Source organism: Oryzias latipes, chromosome 11 (genome assembly GCF_053564925.1).
Source record: "Oryzias latipes strain Hd-rR chromosome 11, Olatipes_Hd-rR_3.1".
Classification (NCBI taxonomy): Eukaryota; Metazoa; Chordata; class Actinopteri; order Beloniformes; family Adrianichthyidae; genus Oryzias; species Oryzias latipes.
In genome coordinates, this window is record NC_136247.1 from 4,785,797 (window position 1) to 4,809,183 (window position 23,387).

The window sequence follows — 23,387 nt, forward strand, 5'->3', positions numbered from 1 at the left end:
GCAAAAAATATGCCCCTCCCATTTTTTTAGTCAATAACTGCTTGATTAATAATTATAAATTCTTCAACAATAATAACACTTTTTAAAATATATTTTTTATATATTCATATATTTTTAAATATATTTGTAACGGCCTTCCAATGTGCTGTTCCCATTATCACCCAACCAAAGAGTTCTGCATCCTCCCACCCCCTCCTTATAAAATGTTGCGGCTCCTCCACTGCCTCCAGAACATGCATCAGAGTTTTGTGAAAGCAGGACTCTGACGCAAAAGGTGGAATATTGAGAGCTGTATACCGTCAAGGGAAAAATGGGTTTTGGCCTCCAGACTCATTTCCTTATCTGATTTTCCGCCGGGTTATTTCTGTCACTTGGTTTCACTGTGGCTCCAAATGAGCAGAAAAGGCACACTGTGGATTACTCCAATTATGCCAATTAGCGTGTTTTAAATTAAATATTCAATCCAGCCAGCTGAAACGGCAGTGCTGAACAGGATTTGGATTCATGCTTTATATGCTTCTTTTGTACCTTTGTGCTTTGAGATCTTTGGACTTGTCAAATATTAATTAGCAGTTTTATCAAAAATGAACCAGAAAAAAACATGAACCCTCATTCTGCTGTTCTGCCAGCAGTTTGCTTTCATTAATTGCTCAATAACAGGCCTGTAGCTGCAGCCTAAATTCATTTCACAGAAGTGACTTGTTTCCTAAATGTTTACTCCAGAAGGATAGAAGAGTCTGTTCTACTGTGCATCTGAGGAGAATATCAAAAACTACACTGAAGTATGTGTCATACCTGGCTTGTCACGCAGCGTTCCTGGCAGCGAATTCCTCTCTGTGGCCTCCGTGTTCACTCCCTGAGTCAGAACCACAGCAGCATCATCATCGGGTCACAACAAGTCCAAAACGTCCCCCTGCAGGAACCAGAAACAGGATGGAGACGTCTTCCAATCCAGGGTGCCAATCCAGTGTACACTGAAGACAAAAATGTTTTGAGGTGAGCTTCTGCAACCTTGTGGATGGGTGGAAGGAGTGGGAGGGAACATCCAGGGAGGAAAGTGTAGAGTTTCACTGGAAGATGAAGTGGCTTCCACTGTTCTTGACTGGGCTGGGATCACACTACAAAAAAAGCCCAAGAGGAGCAGCCAATTATAGACTAAACTTTGTGGATATTTTTGTCTCTTTTTTCTTCTCTCCATGGCTGCTCCCCTCAGAAGCACTTCCCTCAAGTAGGAGGCAGTTTCTGGGTAATGGCCTCAGCTGTTCTGCCCCCGAGACCGCCACAGTGGAGCCGCCCCGCGGCTGGAGCTGGGCTCTTCCAGTCTCACCCTGCAGCCTGTGTTTAAGCAGGGAAGTGATTACAGAACGCTCTTGTATCTTTGTGTCAGTGGCTGCTCTTGTTCAGACCCAACTGATTTATTTTGCTATCATATTTTTCTGTCTCTGAATCAATAGTGCCCCGAGTTATTTATGGGTTTTTGTGAAGTCCTCTGTTATTCTGGGAAAACACTGAACAAAAAAGTGAAGTGAAATTTGATACAAATAAAAAAAGTTTGAATCTTTTTTTAAAAAAATCTTCTTATTTTTTAAGAAATGTTTAAAATGTAAATTTTTGATTAAAATGTGTTAAAACCAAATTAAAGAGGATTAAAATGCTTTTGCTTTTATGACAAAAAGAAATTATTTGTTAGCTGCTGCATGGTGGTGCAGTGGACAGCCCGCTTGTCTCACAGAGAGAAGGCCCTGGTTCAAATCCCTCCATGGTCCTTTCAGTGAGTTGTTGGTTGCTTGTCTCTCTGTGGCCCTGTGATGGACTCCCAAACTGTCCGAGGTGGACCCTGCCCAAACAGGGTCGTCCCTTTGACTCTGGATCTCAATAGAGGGTTTGGAAGATGGATGGATTGTTTATTCAAATCAAACAAACTTTGATTGAAATAGCACTTGTGTGAGGACCTGACCCATAGAGAGCATCAGAACATAACATGTCACAAAGGAAAACACCTGTTGAGGTTCTCTTTGGGAGTGACCCAGATGGATCAGGGGTGATTCCTTCAGAGGAGCATTTCAGGGTAGATGTTTGGAGATAAATGCAGGGAAGCAGATGGAGTCGGTTTCGACACCCTTAGGCGAGGAACAGTGGCGATGTTGGTAAACAGATGCTGAGGTCGGAGCTAGCAAAAAAGAGATCTAGAGGAAGACCAAAGAGGAGGAGGTTCATTGATGAAGAGAAGAAGGACATGAGGATGGATGGTGTGAGTGAGGAGGATGCAGAGGAGAGAGTTAGATGGAGGTGGTTGATTCACTGAAGAGAGCAGCTGAAAGGCAAGAAGGGTATATTATAAAGTTGTTGTTCTCAGTTCTGAAGAGTCAATTCAGTCTTTCAAGTGAGTCTATGAAAGAACATTACTGTACTAAACAGTTTTTGGATTTGTGTGAACCGGAACAGAAAAAAAGTGTTCAAAACAGAGCATTTATCTGCTTTTTAACAGTACAACTCATTTTACACTCATTATTCTGGCGTGACAACAGAAAAAGGAGAGAACTTTCACTTTAGGACAGTCGAGGTTGCACCAGGTCAAAAAAAACCTGAGAGGCTTTGATGCATCACATCAACAGCAAACTGAACAGTAAAAATGAATGGCATGCACCAAACAATCAAACACACCAATTTAAAAAAACAAACTTTTTTTAATGCCACATTTTAAATACACGGAGTCACACAGGAGTTAAACAAAATAAACTTTTGGTAATAAAGCGTTGCATCCTCAAATCCTCCACACACCATTTCGTGGACATGTGTGAAAGACAGGTTTCCATAAACCATAAAAAGAAAACAAGTCTGCACTCTAAATTTGCCAAAAGGAAACTTTTACTGAGTGAAGAAACTTCCCAATAAATATTCTGCGCAGATTTTGGTGGATCCTTTTTTTTTCTTTTTTCTTTTTTTGTAATATCTCAAAACTGAGATTCTTGAGATGATCTGTGTTTTTAACTGGAGCCTTCAAAGATAGAATTCACTTTGTCATGTCTTTATTTTACATCCATATTTCAACATTTTCAGGCATTTATCAATGAACGGCTGTCCTGATGTCTGAACCAAATGGGCAAATCCTAAATCAAAACTCTGGATCTAAACATATTTGATGAAAAAAAGGTCTAGAGCAAGGGCAGTTTGCCAAGTTACCACTAGGTGCCTTTGTTACACCAGCAAGTCAGAACTCAACTACTGTAGCTCCATAAAAAGATGACCAACTTTTAACTTTTAAAGGGAGTTACAGTCTGATTACATTCTGGAATGAACTTTGGAAACCTTAAAGTGATGCTAAAATTGTTCTAATGGAGACAACGAGGTAAATCTTCATCTCTGGAATGACTATACTTTATCCCTTGTGCTGTCCTAGGCACTTTAACATTGGGAGTTGGGTCATCTAGACCCACTTGACAGAGCTCTGAACCTTTTTTCTTCAATGATTTGTGATCTTCACTGGTGTCCATGGATTACATGAAATCTTTCCACCTTTATCCACCTTTGTCATGGTAGGGAGAACACGTCAATGGAAGGGTGGGGTCATCTAAGATAACAAAAGCCTTGCTCCTTCCTGGACCAACCGCGGGCCGGGTGGGTGGCTGCCTGAAGCGGGGAGCGGGTCTCCCTTGGGGGGTCCTGGCTTGTACCTGGGGTTGGGGTGGGGGGATGCCCAGAACTCCTGGGTGATGATGAGGTGCTCGTCTGGGGTTGTGGGCGCTCCTCTCGGCCTTGAGTTGGGCCCTCCTGGCGCTGCGCTCCCCCCCATGCCTCCCTGCTCTCTGTCTCTGGGGGTCTCGTGGCGGTCCGGCTGGCCCTGGCCTGGGTGACGGATGGGATTGCCCGGGGGGCGGTTGTTCTCTATCTGCTGCCGTGCGGGTGTTGGGGGGGTTCTGGCTGCCGTTACCACTGCTGTGGGGGTCTTGGTGTGGGGATGGCTGGGCACTCTCCCTCCTTCTTTTCACATTCCAACATCCATTTTAGAAGAACATAAACACTCACTTAAACACAGGTGTTAGCTCACCTATACATAAATTTATGTGATTGAATTAAATATTTCCCACTAGTTGGTTTGAATGCATAAGTATGCATGTGGGAACATTATTTGTATTGTGTACATGTTGACATGTGGACATTTTTGGAGTCAACAGGTGTGTTTATAACATTTGAGTGTGTGTAGACAGGCCCCGCCCTTCAAACTTGAATTGCATCTGAACTTCACTGTAATCAGTATAACCCTCCAAAAACTTGCTGCTTTACGCTGCTTCATGGTTTTACACCCCCCCATGATCACCCTCCTATCCCCCTCTCTCTAAGATCCCTCTCTCTTCTTCCCTTCTTTCCTTTTCCGTCCGGTCCAACACCAAAGTTTTTCAAACATGATTAAAATGAATAAAGTTTGGCCTCAATTACAAAAGGGGTTTATTCAGACATACCTCTGGTGTGTCATAAGATTCATAACCCCAGTTGTTAAAGTAAAATATGCCCAACACAAGAGGCCTTGAGCTCTCATCTGTTTGCCCAGCTGTTGGACAGGAAAAGTTAATAATAAAAAAATAAAATGAAATAAAAATAAGATAGCACATGGGTTAGAGTGGAAGGTTGTACCCGCCACCAGGTGGCCTCACAGGTTTGGGAAACAGGAAACATAAGTAGCGGAACTTAAAAGCTTGGCTCAATGTTTGTAAGCTTCTTGAAGTCACACTTCAAAGTCTCAGTTGGTCAAAATCGTGACGCTGCTGATTTGAAAAAACTGTCTATTAAACTAGACTGATACAAACAAAATGGTCATGTGACCACACAGAAAAAGCCAAATCATCATGTCTCCACTGCCGTGCTTTACAGTTAAACTGAAAATTGTCGTCCCCAAACATGGTGTTGTGCATACAGCTTATTCAGTTATTCAGACCTTTAATTGGTTTGGTTTAGTTTTTAATTTCAATCAGCCTTGACTCAGCACAGCTTGGTCTGGCTCTACTCAAATTGAAGCGGTTTTAGTACCTTCTCGCCTGCAGTTCCAACTCCTCCTAGTTCCAAGTTGAGGTGGATGCTTAACTCAGCGAGCCCAGCCACACTGAGGAGGTGTTCAAGTGCAAAGAAAAACCAAACCAGACTGAAGAACAGGGAGTCAAAGGTGCAGCCATGGTCAGGCTGAGATGCTCTACCTAGTTGGTTTGATGGAGCATAAAAATTTTTCTCATCACCTTCACAAACATCAGTGCTGTCTTCATACATGAATGACATGCAGCTGTTGTGTTGAGATTCCTTTTGTGAGCTTTGCTTGGTGGGTCTGGTTTTCTGGAGTGGTGTTTCATGTGGTCGTGCTCCTCGGCACAGAAGGGATGTGATGGGAAGAGCAGCTGCTGCATTTATTTCTGTGTCAGGGATCACCTTCATCCTCAAAGTCTTCCAGATCCAAAGTTTTTTCTGCTTTTAAAGCTCCAAAACACAGAGTCAACATGTGAAGGTCTTAGACGACAAAGATGGCAGACATTCCCCCAGTCCTATTTGCAGTGCCTTTGTAACCACGAAAAGTGAGCGCATGTCGATCTATGTTTAGTCCCAGTGTGGAGAGGATGGAAGTCGACTGATGAATGGCAGCAGATGCATGTTTACAGCAGATGTGAAATTTAGTCACCTGGTACATTTTTGAGGAAGCATTTTTTTCTGAAGATTTCCACCTCCGCCTCCAGGGGGGCTGACTCCTTCCAAGTATGCTCCAGATCAAAACCTGTGAAGGAGTCTATGTGGAGCTGTTTGGGTCCAAATCAGCCATCTTTCCATCTTACTCTCTAAACTCATGGAGCTCATGTCGCGGAGAAGGGACAACTACAGATAGAGAAATAAAAGCAGAAAGGGGAGGAGCTGATGTGGCGTCAACGCTTCCTCCAGACCCCTAGGAAGAAACTTCTTTTGCGTGCAGAAAAAAAGCTGACTTTACCCGCCGTGTCTTTTAAAACAGAGATTCTGCGTATTTTCTCCCTTCCTGGTTTTTTTTATTTTGTTTCCACGTGTGTTAAATCTGATTTAGATCAATAAACAAAATAGCTTTGAGACAGTTATTTTGATTTTGAACAGTTTGGATTCATCAAGCCAAAAAACGGAACCTGTCTGTCTCTAAAATGGAATTAGCTCCTGAACCTGAATGGAGTCCTGTGTGTTTATATTTGGGCTGTCAGAGCTTAGAACGGGAGGTGTTGGGTTCAACAACTGGATGGACTATAAGAAAACAATAAATAGTAATTTGAACAATTACAAATAAGCAGTGAAGCTGAAATTATTTATCAAAACTTATTGATTTCCATTTTGAACTGAGTGAAATTTAAGTTTTTGTGTTTTCTGAAGAAAGTGATGAAGGATTTCTCATCTGAGCTTCATCCCAGATTTCCCCACTGGTTCAAACCCAAAACCACAGTGTGGAATGGCTGGGAGCCACCGAGGATGAAAAAAAAAACACTGGTCACATCTGGTTATAAAAAGTCTATTTATGCTTGAATTTTATAGTGATTTTTGTGCCATCATTCTAAGGATAGAACGTAACCCTTGTGCCATCCTAGGCACTTTAACGTTGGGAGTTGGGTCATCTAGACCCACTAGACAGTGCTCAGAACCTTTTTCTTCTATGATTTGTGATCTTCACTGGTGTCCATGGATTACATGAAATCTTTCCAACTTTATCCACCTTTGTCATGGTAGAGAGAACACGTCAATGGAAGGGGGGGGTCATCTAAGATAGCACAAATTTGTGTGCTCAAAAAATAATTTTACACTTGAAACTCATAAATACACACAAAAAATAACTATTTTACTTTTGAAATAAAAAATTGTGTGATCAAAACGCGCCCTGCTCTGTTTTGAGCGCAGAAGAGAGATAATTTCTCTCGAGTGAAAATTGTTTTGATTGCATGTATTTTTCAGTTTCCATAGTAAAGCTGTTTTGTTTGTGGGTATTTCTGAGTTTCAAGGGCATTTTTCTGTTTCAGGTGCAAAATAATTAAGTGTTGCGACTGGAATAATGGTACAAATATCACTCCATAGAATTTTCATCATGAGAAGTTATGAGTTAAAAATTATTAATAATTATTGGCAATAAAAATATGATGATGTCTTGTTTTTTTGTGGAATCTACATTTCAGTGAGAAAATGGAGAAACATGTCAGCTGTAAGATGTCTGATAGTTCCTTTAGGAAGTACGAACAGAGACAAATGTTTGCTCCAGACCAAGTGTCCGTTATCGATGAGTGAGAAGCTCAGCTGTGCTGATGAGCTGCTTTCACAGGAAGTTTAGTTTTCTGTATTTATCTGTTATTAAAGTGAGACACACGAGGCTTTTTCTGCAGCTTTGTTTCATTTTACCTCATTTTGAGAAGCAGGACTTCTGCTGAGAACTATATTTTGGTTCAATTATCAGCATTAAGCAGAGCATGATTCAGCATCTGTCCGCCTCTGTGAGTTTCTCTGTATGTCTGTGAATTTCCCAGCAATGATCTAATGAAAGATCTGCAGAGGATGTGCATTGTTCTGCTCTGTAACTGGAGGAACTTTAGTCTTTCATCCCTAGTTAGAAGGACTTCACGTAATGTCATTGCTGCCTCCATCTTCAGCTGTCTGCTGGTTCAGCAGCTCCTCCTGGCACTTTCCCACCTGAGGCTGCAGAAGGGTCTGCTCCAGCGTGAGGCCTCGCTGGCAGCTGCACTCTGCCTGTGACATCCGTGGTGAGCATCTGCAGATGATCGTGTGGAGCTGTTGGGTTCTAACTCATTATGGGGTTTGCTGCAGGAGGGGCTGATGGTGCCCTGGTTCCGGTCTCTGCTGTGTTCAGTGGGTCATATGGGTCATTTTACTCAACTAGAACAGGACCATCCTCTATAGGTTTTTCTGCTGCATGAATAACCTTCACTTCATCTCCTGTGCCTTCCTCACCTCCTCTGGCAGGTCAGTGTTGCTAAAGATTTGATTCTCGGCAGAAATGTTGTTATTAGAACGTGAGGTCCTGTGTTTGTATGGAGACTCCGCCTGCTGTTGACCTGTGTCTGGTAGGAGCCGCTTGGCTAGAGTTTGTCCACACAGAGGCCTCTATGCTAAAGGTGAAGGACCAAGGTTTCCTCTGGCTGTAAAGGGTTTTGAGAAAAGGCCCCTGACTCCTTTTCTGCTTAAGGCTATGTCACTCACCCACTACATACATTTTTCATGTATGTAATTTTGGTCTTTCGTGACAAATGCGTAATTTACGTAATTACGTGTTTCTTGCATTTGTCATTCGTTGATGTGCACAGATGTCCATGGAGAGTTTCAGCCGACTTTATGTGAATTTGGTTTTGAACTGTTCCGAATTTTTGGTTGCTTAAGAATTGCATAGTTTACGAGTATTTTACGTAGTTTAGACACAATTATTACATAAATCATGTGCAGTTGTGCGTGAGATTTGAAAAACCTATGCAAATTTGTGGCTTTCCATGACTGTCCCCAGATGTCCACGTATGTCTGACTGACTTTTCACGTATGTACTAGCGATGGGAAACTTTTAGATAGCATACGTGGCGCACATATCCTATTCAAATCACGGAACTGACCCACAAATTTTGGGCCAGATTTGGCTTTTACGTTGATTTACGTGTTCTTTGCGTGGTTTATTTGAAATTCTTCCGTGGTTTTTAACGTGGTTGATTTGTGATACATCTGTGAAAATTTCACGTTAAGACCACAACTTTTCACACTTTATCCACATATATTCACATATGACCAATTTTCATCCAAGCAACAAGTGCAAAATGTTAGTGACTGTGTGACACGGCCTTAAGATTGTGACTTTATTCATCTTCAGAGTGAGAGAAAATCATGAAGTTGACAAACCCCTACCACTTAACCCTTGTGCTATCCTAGGCACTTTGACATTGGGACAGTGCGCTGAACTGTTTTCTTCAATGATTTGTGATCTTCACTGGTGTCCATGGATTACATGAAATCCTCTTCACCTTCATCCACCTTTGTCATGGTCGGGAGAACACGTCAATGGTCAATTTGACCCCGTAGGATAGGACAAGGGTTAAAGGTGGGTCCTGGAGAATCTGTCAAATGTTTTACACATTCAATGAGGGAGCCAGCAGGCATTGCATATTTTCATCAAGGCATCTGATTGGTCTGTTTGTAACTTGAAGAAAACAAAAAAGAAAGAAAAAATATCAGGTAAAAAAATAGGATTATCAAGAACATGTTAAAAAAAAGCTATCAGAGCAAGAATGGTTATTCTGGCCAATAGAATGACTGAGTAACAGCTGTTTATTTCTCCATAGATGTCTACAGGATTTTGGCTGCTTGGAATCACTTTCTGCTTGAAAACACCAGGGAGGAGAAGTCATTCAGTCCAGTTCTCTCATACAATCAATGGTCAGATCCATTACTAACAAAGAATTTTCAACAGTTATGCCTGATTAGAGTTTAGCAATAAGCTGTTGGCAAGATAGACAGAGGAAACCGTCAGGAAAGTTTCACCAAACACCTCCAGGAAAAGTATCTTTCTCCATTTTTGTTTTTATCTGAAGACTGAGCAGTTCTGTCTCACTTCCATTAGAGGAAACAAAGAAGAAACGTTGGTGATTTACTGCGGCACCAGCTGCCTTTTCATCCACTGCCTGCTAAATAGATGCAGAGAGGTCTTTCATCACAAATGCTTTTCAGGAGAAGCAGGTTTAACCCCTTGTGTTATCTTAGATGACCCCACCCTTCCATTGACGTGTTCTCCTACCATGACAAAGGTGGATAAAGGTGAAGAGGATTTCATGGACACCAGTGAAGATCATAAATCATTGAAGAAAAAAGGTTCAGCGCACTGTCTAGTGGGTCTAAATGACCCCACTCCCAATGTTAGAGTGCCTAGGATAGCACAAGGGTTAAGCGTGGTTTGCAGCAGCCGGCTGATGAGGACCCATGTTTTCAGCCGCACCAGCCTCTGTTTGCTCTGGGCTATATCAGTGGGAATCTGATGCTGACGTGCAGGCGAAGGTCAAACTGCAGCAGCTGGTCTGAACGCCAGCTCAGTTTGGACTCACAGCTGATGAGGGAAGCCAGTCTGATGCTCTACTGTGGCTTTGCTTCAAAAAAGTGACTCCTTGACTCCCACATAAAAATCTGAAACTGTGATTGTTGGGCTGAACAGAAGATGGTGCCAGAGACCTCCTCTGCCTGAGACCTCCTCTGCACACTCCATAAAGCCGGAGTTCTGTGACCTCCTTGTCATTCACTTTAATAAAGCAGAGATGTGGAGGGAGACAAACCCTCTGGTGCGTTTTCCTCAAGCATCAGTCATAAATATCCAGCACCAAATAGGAAGACGACCCTGACAACAATCTAAACTGTTTTTAACACAGTTCTTTCCTTTTTCACGAATGTACATTTCCTAACAAAAAGCATTTGTTGCCTCCTTTTTCATGTTGATTGCAGCACCATCATGGAGGCATCTGGCTGTTACAAATCGTCTCTGCAGCTAGGCAACCAGCTTAAAACACACAGCTATCTGTGTACTATCTCCTGGTGACAAAGGGAAGAGGGCGGCGGGCAGCAGATGGTCTGACCCCCACAGAACCCTGATGTCAACATCATGTGTGGGATCACATGAAAGAGAAAGACGGTGCGCTCAGAACTTCCGTCCTGTTTCTGAAGAGGAACTCTTCATAGGAAAAGTCTTCATCACTTTCCGTTTTAACCTGAATCGGGCTGAACTGTCAGAGCTGTAATCAAAGGTGCAGATCAATGACAGGAAAAATCAGACTCCTGTGTAACAGATCCATACTGTACATTTTCTATTTACAGTTCAACAAAGCATTAATAGGGACGGGATTACACATTTGCTTATTCCCACTCCCCTTAAATCAGGAAATAAGCCTCTATTTGACAAACGTAATATTAAATGGATACAATGTGTCCTGTGTTCTGTATGTAGAAGTTCAAATGTGTCTATTTATGATTTGAAACAATTATAAAGTCAAGAAGAAGGAATCTTTTTTTATTTATTTTTTGTTGTTTTCTAATAAATGTCTGCATTAATATCTTAAATAGATTTGATAAATCGGTGTGTTTTAGTTTTCAGTTTTTTCCTTGTTTTATTGCTATAATTGCTTAAATTTACTAACCGTTCAATTAACTAAGCTATTGCATAAACTTTTATGTGAAAATTTGAGCCCTAAACTAAGAATGACCAAAGCCTTTCTGAGCAGGTGCTTCTCAGTAAACTGGAATTACTGTAATGTCAGGATATCTGAAGAAATGAAAAATTAAACCGATTCAATTTGGGCTATTTTTGCTCTGTCAAAGATGTGCTTTGTATTCAAGACATTCTCTAATGTAAAATATTAAGAAGCCTGTCCCAAATATGTTAGGAAGGGCACAACTTCTTTGTTTGTTTATACACTATTTTATGTTTTTATTTGGAATCAGAGAGCTGACCTTTAAGGCGTTAAACACTTTTAATTTTAGCTTCTGTAAGGGCTTCATTTATTACTTGTATTTTGCGGATTTGTTTTTGTATGTCACCACAGGGCAGACGGTGATGTAAGAGTTTCATTGCCCTGAGAACTTTTCCTGCTCGGAGACAATAATCACCTTGAGTCTTGAATCTTGAATCAAAGTCAAATCCACCTTGCAATTCAGGGAGGATTCGCTGTGACGCCCCCTAAAGGGAACAACCCAGAAAATAAAAAAGATTGAAATCTTAATGGCAAAAATACAGAGTACGAAAAACATCTGAAAAGTGGAAAATATTTTCACTTTAACCTTTGTGCTATCCTAGGCACTTTAACATTGGGAGTTGGGTCATCTAGACCCACTAGACAGTGCTCTGAACCTTTTTTCTTCAATGATTTGTGATCTTCACTGGTGTCCATGGATTACATGAAATCTTTCCAACTTTATCCACCTTTGTCATGGTAGGGAGAACACGTCAATGGAAGGATCGGGTCATCTGGACCCCATAGGATAGCACAAGGGTTAAACTTTATTCTGACTGGAATGAGCAGGAAGTGGGATCTTCATTATTCTGCAAAGGTTTATTTCCACTGCTGCTCCATTGCAGTGACGTTACAGTGTCATGGTTTGTCCTGTAATGTACTCCATGAAGCTGAGCTATACGGACTCTTTGTCCTGCCTCAACCACCAACAAAAAGAAAACATGTCAGCAGCTGCTTATTGCTGAACTTCATCATCTGTTGTGTTCAGTGCAAACATCTCTCTCCAGAACAGCTTGGCTCAGCTTAGATGATCATTTAGGAAGCAAAATTACAGGCAAGAGAAGGCCTCACCGCCCCTCTGCCTCTGCTCGTATTGTGCTGCCGTCGGAGTTGCCTGATGTTCACGGCTCACGGTGTAATTATGCGGTGTGGGAAGGGAAAAAAAGGGGATGCTGCGTGATCCGTCTCCCACCTAAACATCCAGCTGCATTGCATGGACCAGAAGAGAAGAACAGAGAGCAGAACCAAGAAAACAGAAATGAAGAGAGCAGAAAAAAGAGGAGTGGAGGAGAAGAGAAGACGGCTACGGAAGAGTAAAAACCTGATAAAGCAGAAATTCAGCTATACCCAAGCAAATAGTCTCACAATTTGTATGATTTTCAATGCAGATGAATATAATCACATTTAATGAACAACAATGTTGGAAAAAGGTCCCCGAGGCTGTGTCTGTGTTCAGACTGAGCACAAAAATTCAGGATTTATTGTTTTCTTTGGGCCAAAAGTTAACTCAGGATTTTAAATCTACTTCTAGTACTAAAATTACTAGAGTTGACCTTAACCCTTGTGCTATCCTAGGCACTTTAACATTGGGAGTTGGGTCATCTAGACCCACTAGACAGTGCGCTGAACCTTTTTTCTTCAATGATTTGTGATCTTCACTGGTGTCCATGGATTATATGAAATCTTTCCACCTTTATCCACCTTTGTCATGGTAGGAAGAACACGTCAATGCAAGGGTGGGGTCATCTAAGATAGCACATGGGTTAAATGTATTAAACATTTTAAACTTTCTGTAGGTGTTTCAGGTAAACGCCCCCTTTGTCATTTTCTCCATAAATGTTCCCTGTCCTCAAAGAATGATACATTTAGACTGTGTTAAATATATTCATGGGTTAGGTTTAATCTCTTTCAGTAGTTGAATTCACATAAATTTAGACCAAACAAACGGACCTGAGGCTCCGGTCCACATTAGGACATTTGAATGAATGTGCAGTGAAATAACTGGAACCTTTTTAATAATGCAGCTCTGAATCGCAGATTAGACTTTATAGTAAAAATGATCCATTTACAACGAGACAGACAGAGGGTTTCAGAAGGAGGATCAGCAGTTTTATTCAAGTGTGTCACGTCTTTTTTGGGGCTGCTCAGCCCAGTGAGTCATCCACACCCCATCATGCACACACTGATCCAGAAAGAAGAACAAAAGGAGAACATACAAATGCAAGGTCTTCTGTCCAATGTTTTTCCTGGACATGTCTCCACAGTCTGTCCTCTGCATGATGGGTAAAAGTGGGGTATGTGGGGAGAGGTTCTGTACATACACAGGCTTTGAGGAACCACACAGAGGCAAAGCTGACTTCAGCTCTCATTTGTTCATCAGACCTGCAGAAAAAGCTATTGCAAAAAATATGCTTTCAAAAAGTTAGAATGGAACTCAGCTTTGTTCATTTATTGTACATCATAGAAGGTAGTGCAATTTACGTCTCTGCGCATGTCAGAGGACAACATTGTTGACACAGAGATGGCCTATGCAAACTGCATCGGATGACATCTGGAAGTCACAGCAAACTAACTGACACCAACAGGAAGGCATCCAGCCGCCGGCCTCTCCGTCAGCCACAGCTGACATCTCAGTGGAAAACAGACCTGGAGCATTTTCAGAATCCGTTTTTTTTTTAGGATGTGATGCGTTTTGAAAAGCTTGACATTTACCTGAACTGAAACTCTGTTTCTGCCTCCTAAAATACTGTCCCTCAGTGAGGTCATTTTTATACAGATGATATTTGGATTGATTACATATCGGTACTTTGGCTGACATCAAATCACTGACAGGTGAAAATTGAGGTGGGCTCAGAAAAAGAAGGTGGGGTCAGAAAAGAAAGGTGAGGTCAAAAATAGGAAGAAAATTAAGTTTTCATCCCTTCAAATGGCGTAAGGGGGGGGGGGGGGCTTCACTGAAGAACAAAAACACAAATCAAAAGGTTCATTTCATAGAAATCATCTTTTTTTCTTGTCAGAGGTGTTAGTTTCAGTTCCGTGATTGAATTTTCTCTTCATCCCAGCAAATACCATGTGAATACAGAAGCCGAGGAGGCAGTCAGTTGTCCCTACAGCATGTGTGTGGGTATGTGTGTGGGTGGGTATGTCTGTGTGAGTGTGTGGGTGCGGTGGTTTTGATGGGGGTGGGGGTCTGATCGAACATGGAAGCACACACCTTAAGGCCCAAAAGAGTTTCAGGAGAGCAGAATTAAACCTTTACAAATGATGAACAGTGAGACAAAAGGAAAATCTCTGCAGGATAAAAGAGAACCTCAATGTTTGGATTGAGGAGGATATCATATTAACAATTCACATTATCTATTGACTAATGTTTTTATGTCTATTGTTTAAGTGATGATACCTGCAGACCTCTGAATGGCTGTTCTTCTGTCGTCTCACGATTCCAACTTCTCCTTCAGTGAAAAACAGCATCAAAACTCAGACAAACTAAGGTTTCCTTTAAAGACAGTCAGGCTCTCGGCTCTGCTGGTTGTTTACGATCACATCAGATTGCTGCATCCAAACATCAGCATAGCCAATGCACGCGTTTCCAAGGCAACCATCAAGGGTCTGAAGCTCTGTTTTAGTGGAGAGTCAGCAGATTTATTTGCTGTTCCAGGACTGTTTCCATATTTTACACATATGGAACGCAGCCCACATGCGATCGTACTGTCCTGCATCACAATGCAAATCCCCAAAAATCATCTGTTGGCTGTCTAAGGAGGAAGACAAGCACACATTGTATGGTTTGGATCTGGCACACAAATCCTCCCTTTTTTCTTTCTGCTGTCCTCAGTGTCTAAAACAACTTTGTTCTGCCAAATTAAACTCACTGCAAATCCGTACGTAGAGTCCAGAGCTCTGGTCTCTGCCGTCGACCTCAACACGGTTCACTGAACCTGAGCACGAAACGAAGCGACGCAGCAGCTGGACTTTTTTTATCTGCACATAATAGGTTCCAAAGAAATCTTAGCCGGAGCGACTGTTGTCTGCGATTTCTGCCAGCCAGAGAAATTATGCACTTTCAGGCAAAAGGTTTGGATTCAATAAAACATCTAAACACCTCCATGACAGTTTGCATTTCAGACACACTTCAACCCAGAAGTAACAGGGAGGTTATCTCATTGTAAGGACTGTTTTCCAAAAACTGCACTGTTAGAAAAGAAGCACTGGGAGGAGTTCATAGAGGGAAACTGCAGAAAATGTTTTGGTCTTTGTTTCAGTCTCTACGTGGGAAGCTTCGTCTGTTCAGTGGCTGTCGGTACACCTGTGCTCAGAAATGACAGGAAGTATCTGTTTGCTTTTGCAGATGTGAGGATCAACCCAAACCGAGCTGCAGCCAGCCATCAGTTATTCTCAAGGCACATACGCTAACGGTTCAAAATAAAATGCAATTTAGCCAGAAAAAGGCTTTTATTCCAAAGGTCATTATAAACATTTATACAGGAAATGCATGATACATCCCTGTATTGAAATAATTACTTCAGGGTTTATTTCAGGCTGCACAACTGCCATTTTTGTCATGAATGCATGGAGATCATGGCTTTCACCATTTACTCAGAGAGTCATGCTTTTTGTGCGTCATTCTCAGCTAACCAAAAAGTGTTTTAAAGGCATTTAAACAGGAAGAACATGCAGCACGTCACCGTGAAAGATGCAGAAGTCTTCCACAAGGACTGAGTTTGGCAGAAACAACGGACTAATAAAGACTGACGGGGGAATGGACATCAAGTCTTTTAAAGATTGTGTAAAGATTTGGATTTGAATGAACTGCTTTGACTCAGGAACCATGTGTTTTGTTTTTGTTTTTTGGATGAAGTGAAATGATCAGAAACAGGACCTGGACTGATCAGCACTCACAGCTGCTTTGATGTTCCAGCAGAAAATGAGTCCCCTAAACGCCCCTGTGGTGTTCAGGTCTGCATCAGAAGCAGCAAACGTCTCAGTCATTCATGTGGATCTGAATTCAACACAAACAGGAAAAAGCTGTAAACCATTCTGCAGATTTTGCCACCAAGACAGTTGGCCATAATAACGTTAAATAACTCCCATATTCCATATGAAAGTTCGCGCACTTTTCATCTCTTTTGAACATTTCCGTTCCAATTCAAATTTTTACACAAAGGGAAATGGATCATCCTGTTGGTATGAAGCTTTCCGGTCTGCGTCAGCGTTGATGTGTTTATCACACGCTTCCCTGATGGCTCCGAAGTGCATCCAGAAGCCATCAGTTGTCAGCTTGCATCAAAATGTTTCGTCATCATCACCTGCAGCTCTGCTCATTGGTGGATCTGAGCTGGGGTTAGCAGCAGAGAGCTGGGGGGGCTCGGGGCCTACATACAAGCCCCGCACTGCTGCAGGCCTGCACATGACTGTGGCTTATTATGCGATGGGAAATTCTTCTCCCCAGGTTTATCCTTGCCCACCACAGCTGGTTTTGATTTGGAGTTCCTCAGGAATCTGTGATTTTTGGCTGTTTTCCTCATTATATTGGCTTAATGTGTACATTTAAGAAATCGACAAAACTAAAAACTACAAAAAAGAGATTTATTCTTAACCGTATGTCTCTGCCTGAGCTTCAGGATGCAGTCACTTTTCCTGGTCAACATTTTTGTGCACATTTCATAAAGATTGAGTGCCATCCATCGTGCCCCAGAAGTGCATGACTGATTGTCCCAGTCTGTTTTACAGAAGCTGAGCCTCCTTCAGCACAGCTTCATCTACCAGCTTCATCAAACAAAAACAAGAAACAAAGAAGCAGCAACTTGGTCGGAACACTTTCTTTGGATTCTTTGGCTACGTTCACACTAGAGGGCTTAATGCTCAATTCCGATTTTTTTTTTTTTGCAAGGCCGTTCACTTTTCCAATTAAATGGGAACTTTTGTGATCTCCTGTGTGACCGTGAAACGACCCAGAATTGACCCTCATGCACAGAAGAATACTCAACAGTGAACGAGGTCACTGTTGTTTGCAGAAGTAGCTAACGTAAACAATGGATGTCAACAACAGTGTTGTCAACAACGGAGCTCTTTTTGCATTTGTTACATTTATTTTCATAAAGGAGCCAGCACAATTACAATCTTCTCATTTTAAGAAGGCATTGGAGCCAGGATCGTATGGACCCACTGTTGTGGAATGGGGATGTGTATGTGCTGGGGCCGCAGGCGTGTGTGTAAGAGAGAGAAGAGAGCGCATGCAGCGCAGGAGGGAGTGAGGCCCTGGAGAAGGTCTCCAACGAGCTTCAGACCACGGTCAGAAAGGGGGGAAAAAGGTCATTGCGGGAAAGGTTCAACACCACGCTCTACCATTTCACTGGAAATATTTGCAAAAACCACCCGGTTGCGATGAGAGCCCTTGAGTTTGGCCTGAATAGAGCTGAATATGAATCCAATCGGTGACCTCGCTTCCCTTCCACTGACTGGTCTCAGCAGCATTGTCCACCATGGTTGATGTTTACGTTCTCGTTCCGCCTACTTCAACGCAGAATTCTGACCTTTGTAGCGTATCGATGACATACGGGTCGGATTCAGGACCACATGCCCAAGTGGCCTGGGTCACATTTGAAAATATCAGATCTGTGTCGTTCAGACTGTCATGAAAAGATCAGATACAGATCGCATAGGGGCAAAGAAATCGGAATTGGGTCGTTTCAGCCTGCAGTGTGAACGTAGCCTTTGAGTTTAAAAAAAAATATATTAGTTGGTCATGTGACTAAATTGTTACTCATTTAATGGATAATATTGTTTTTAAAACCACTTGTTGTTATTCAAAGAGTCCCAGCTGCATTTGCTTGTATAATACTTTTACTGCGCCCCAGAGCAACATTTTTGCAGCTTCTGGTAGCACAGCAACGAATAAGATGCAACTGCTGATGTGCTTCTACGCCTGGTGGGACCCACATTTTATTTCAAAGTGTGAAGGTTTCTGTTTGGTTTTGATTGGTTTGTTTTAGAACATAAATCCTGATCCGACCTTTAGGGTGTACTCCACCTTCACCCAACAGTAGCTGGGTTGGCCCAGCGACCCCGTGACCCCAAAACGGATTCAGTGCTTTCTGAAGATGGATGGCATCAATCCTGATGTTTGTTTGTTTTTCCAAACAACCATAATTGTCCAAGAAAACCAGCTAAGATAACCAAGTCAAATAGTCCCAACTTGTGTTTGTGTCGTGAAGGATGTAGCCATGAGTGCTGGTGCCTGTGCTGCCCCCTGGTGACGGCTCGGAACTCCCTTGCTTTTCAACTCTAAAACAGGTAGTGTGACCACGAAGACGCGTTAAAACCACAGCCGGAGGTAAACAAAGCTGCAGGAGTTTAAATGAAAGATACTGCTGGGTCATGTCGTAGTAACGATTATAAAGCTTTTGCAGCCACATCTGACCTTTGAGGATGTAAAGGAAATATCAATAACAGCAGCACGATCCTTTGATTTATAGACACGTAGATGCAGGTCATACACCTGCTCTGAGAACAGACTCAACAGTTTTACAAAACCATGGCATACTAGTAAATGACGTCTAATTCACATGCTAATATTGGCAACAAGAGTTTGGCTTAAAGTGAGGTGAAAACATTAAAATATATGATTGCTTTTAGAAAACAATACCTGATGCTTCATTATATTTAGAACTCTCTATTTCCAGTGAGGCAATGGCATAATAATAATAATAACAACGAGGATGATGGTGATTATCTTCAAGTTAAGGTGAAACAAGCATTCTCTCTTTGAAAAATAGTATTTCAACAGTGTGCATCATTTGGTCTTCAACCAAATGTGTTGGTTTTCTGCCTTAAAACTGTCACAAGGAAGTTCCTGTCAAGTTTTTTTTCATTTTCAAAAATAGACATCCATGCTTCATGCTTTGCATCGCATCGTGCCCACTTCTGCAGTTTTCGGCTTCTGTTCCCAAAAAATACTGATATTAAATACAACCAAACTGGGAAACAAAGTGCTGAGAGGAGATCTGAATAGGAGCAGCATCGGAAGGTTGTGTAGAAAAGAGGAGACGTGTTTGTCCCGGCAGTTTTGGGTTTATACAGACTTCCTCCTCCTCATGAGCTGATGGTTATCCGTGAAGCTGTGAAGACCCGGAGACACCGAGCTGATGGGTGACGGGAAGAAGCTGTTTTTCAAGGTGCTGGGGGAGATCTCCTCGATCCTGTAGGAGACGGAGTGAAAGTACTGGTGGGGGTTCAGCTGGGAGCTGAGTGAGTTCTGATGGGAGAAGGCACAGCCCAGGCCTCCGGCCCCTCCCGAGGAGCTGCCGAAGTCGTGCGAGTGGTAGTGCAGGCAGGAGCAAACCGACTGCAGGTCAGTCACCTCTGCCCTGTACGGCTCGCGCCGCTGTCGCCCCCGCTGCAGTGTTTCGTCCTGGATGTGGATGATCATACTGTTTCGATTGCCAGCGAGCGACGCCCGCTCCTCAGCGTCCCGCCGTTCGTCCTCGCTGTTCATAGTTAGGAAGCGGAGCACCACCAGATTGAGGAAGGCCCCGATGACTGTCAGGCCCACCAGGATGTACATAAAGCTAAAGGCCACATACAGGGGCTTCTTCTGGAGGGCCCGGTTCTTCTGGAGGGCCACAAAGTCCCCAAAGCCAATAGTTGTTAAGGTGATGAAGCAGTAGTAGTACGACTGGAAGAAACTCCAGTCCTCATAATGGGAAAAGGCTGCCGCCCCGATGCAGAGCGTGCCAATACAGGAGAAGAAGCCCACTGTCACCATGTTCTCCATGGACACGTCGGTGATGCTCATGCCGCAGCACTTCTTAATGCGCTTCAGGAGGTACTTGACGAACGTGTTCATCCTCTCGCCCAGACTCTGGAACATGACGAGGGTCAGCGGGATGCCCAGGACGGCGTAGAACATGCAGAAGGCCTTCCCTGCATCGGTCCCAGGTGCTGCATGGCCATAGCCTGAGAAGACAGGAGAGACAGTAGAATTAAGAGGCCTGCAATGTTCTGCTTAAGTGGTTTGAAAAAGGGGGAACAATGGCCTTTACTCAAAAAGCCCAACATCAGCTCTTGTTTGCAAACATGACCAAGCAAGAAATCCCAGCAAAGAGTCCTGCAAGCGCTGCCAACAGAAGCCCGCCGCAGGACTGCCACTGCTCATTGATCTTATTTGGGCTCAAAGATTACAACGGGAGGGGGTCCAATTAGCCTGAAGTTTCCGGTGAGGTAAAGGGGGCTGGAGGAGGGATTGAAAAAGAGTCATGGGGAAGCCAGTGAAGCTTTTAGCCTAATTACACTTTATCTTAAGACCAGGAGCTGCTGACTCACAGCAAACACTTTTGAAAATAAACCTGTGTGGCAAACAACAGATTTCAGGCACATCAATTTTCCGACAGGTCGTAGATGATTTTACTGTGAGCACAGTTCCATCGTAAATGTGGCTGTTTCTTCAGAAATGAGAGCAGGAATGAATCTGTCTGATCCTCAGTTTGTAGGCTGTAGAATAAAGGCTCGTAGTGACCATCTTTTGTCTTCCACAGATCCTTTCTGCCTGCATTCAGCCCCAGAATCACAAACACCCACCATCAGCTGGCAGAACTGCCTCCATAAAGAAAAGTTTGCATTTTTGCTGTTCTCCAATGTGATTTAAAACAAGTGTTTTTATTTATTCATCCATTCCAAATAAGTTCTGTGTTCTGAATTCTTAAATATTGATTCTGGCATTTCCCATTTGGCCTTCCATCCACCCACTCAAGCATACGCTCAGTTATGCTATGCAAACAAGAAGACAGCTCGATATGATCTGATTTAGGAAACTGCAAAACTACTGAACTAAACTGTAAACACACTCAAAGATTTTATTATTTTAAATGTTCTAAAACCACAACACTTGACCTACGCTACATGTCATTTTTTTAATGCAAAATATTGTTTTTTTTCCTGTGTATCTTTTGGGACCTACTAAAGTTTTGCACTGAGCTTTTGTCATTTTATGCAAATGTTGTGAGTCTGCTGGTGGTTTAACATCCACCACAGAAACACTTCTCTGTTTCTGCAGCTCTGCAGCAGAGCAAACATCTTTTGGGTCCTTGAAGTACAATTTTACAGTAAGTCTCAGAGAGAAAAGTCGAGTCTGAATGAAAAAATCTTTATTGTAACCAGACATAAAAAAAAGTTATAACACAACACTCACAATCAAATCAAAAAATAAAGGTGTGCTTCAGACAAGTAGCCCCTAATCTGATTAACCCTTGTGCTGTCCTAGGCACTTTAACATTGGGAGTTGGGTCATCTAGACCCACTAGACAGTGCTCTGAACCTTTTTTCTTCAATGATTTGTGATCTTCACTGGTGTCCATGGATTACATGAAATCTTTCCACCTGTATCCACCTTTGTCATGGTAGGGAGAACACGTCAATGTAAGGATCGGGTCATCTGGACCCCATAGGATAGGACAAGGGTTAATATGAAGTAAAATAATATGCATACTCTTCTGGGAGTTTGACTTTAAACGTGAAAACTTTTAGTAGCAGCTGAAGTTAAGTTCTTTCATGAAACTGAACTTATCTAACGTATCATTTGTGCATTTTTGTTTATAATATTCCTAAAGTTGTACTTTAAAAAGTTATAGTGATTGTTCCCATTGTTTCATTATTCACAAAACTTCATGGAAAAGATCCAAACGCTGTTCCTCAAATCATTAACCTTTGACATTTTCCACCATGGTCAAGAGAAACAAGCACAGAAAATAATTAAAATGTATTTTTCAGCTGACAACTGAGATATTTAATTAATTATTAAAGCCAGAAAAGTTTTAGGCAACAAAAGAAAATCTCGTATATGTTTTTAATTTTTTAATTTTTTTTTAAAGTGGAAGAACATAGTTTCTCGATTGTCACATTGATTCAGTAGTGAAGGAAAAAGGTTAAAATTTTGAGTAAAGAAACGTAACTTTCTTTAAATCAGACTAAGATGAAATTTTGTTTTTAAGGTTCCATTAATTAGTCTTAACTGTAATGCATTTATCAAAAACACTCTGTAAACCTTTGAGTTTTAATGTTCTGTCTAACTTCTTCTTCTTTCTCTTTCGGCTTTTCCCATCAGGGGTCGCCACAGCGAATCATCCTTTTCCACCTCACTCTATCATGGACATCTTCTACCCTAACATCAGCCAACTTCATGTCCTCTGTTAAGACATCCATATATCTCCTCTTTGGCCGTCCTCTTGCCCTCCTGCCAGGCAGCTCCATCTCCAACATCCTTCTACCAATATATCCACTATCCCTCCTCTGAACATGTCCAAACCATCTCAGTCTGGCTTCTCTGACTTTGTCGCTAATACAGGCAACATGAGCCGTCCCTCTGATGTATTCGTTCCTTATCCTGTCTAACCTGGTCACTCCTAAGGAGAACCTCAACATCTTCATCTCCGCTACCTCCAAATCATCTTCTTGTCTCTGTCTCACTGCTACCGTCTCTAACCCATAGAGCAGAGCTGGTCTCACCACTGTCTTGTACACCTTTCCTTTGAGTCTTGCTGACACTCTTCTGTCACACAACACTCCTGACACTTTCCTCCACCCGCTCCAACCTGCCTGCACTCGCCTCTTCACCTCTTTTCCACACTCCCCATCACACTGAACTGTTGACCCCAAGTAATTAAACTCCTGCACCTTCCCCACCTCAGCCCCCTGTAACCTAACGCTTCTACCTTGATCCCTCTCGTTCAGACACATGTATTCTGTCTTACTACGACTGACCTTCATGCCTCTTCTTTCCAGAGCAAACCTCCACCTCTCTAGCTGTTCCTCCACCTGCTCTCTACTCTCACTGCAAATTACGATGTCATCCGCAAACATCATTGTCCAGGGAGATTCCTGTCTTACCTCGTCTGTCAGCCTGTCCATCAGCATAGCAAACATAAAAGGACTCAAAGCTGATCCTTGGTGTAGTCCCACCTCCACCTTGAACTCCTCTGTCTGACCTACAGCACATCTCACCACCGTCATACTTCTCTCATACATGTCCTGAACTACTCTGACATACTTCTCTGCCACTCCAGACGACCTCATACAGTACCACAGCTCCTCCCTCGGCACCCTGTCATACGCCTTCTCTAAATCTACGAACACACAATGCAGCTCCTT

The 23,387-nt window shown here is 42.5% G+C and overlaps 2 protein-coding genes across 4 annotated transcripts in view; both read right to left on the reverse strand.

Annotated features, from left to right (window-relative positions):
• col22a1 (collagen, type XXII, alpha 1) overlaps positions 1-992 on the reverse strand; it is a 75,616-nt gene extending 74,624 nt beyond the window's left edge. For 2 of the 3 annotated variants that reach the window (XM_023960204.2, XM_023960202.2), the window contains exon 1: positions 796-992. The gene's annotated coding sequence lies outside the window, so the exon portion shown is untranslated. The remainder of the gene's footprint in view (positions 1-795) is intronic. The other variant, XM_023960203.2, reaches the window with a different exon arrangement.
• A 12,341-nt stretch (positions 993-13,333) lies between these two features.
• kcnk9 (potassium channel, subfamily K, member 9) overlaps positions 13,334-23,387 on the reverse strand; it is a 61,674-nt gene continuing 51,620 nt past the window's right edge. Inside the window, exon 2 of the mRNA XM_004074249.5 lies at positions 13,334-20,201. Coding sequence (XP_004074297.2) covers positions 19,318-20,201 — 884 coding nt within the window. The 3' untranslated portion in view covers positions 13,334-19,317. The remainder of the gene's footprint in view (positions 20,202-23,387) is intronic.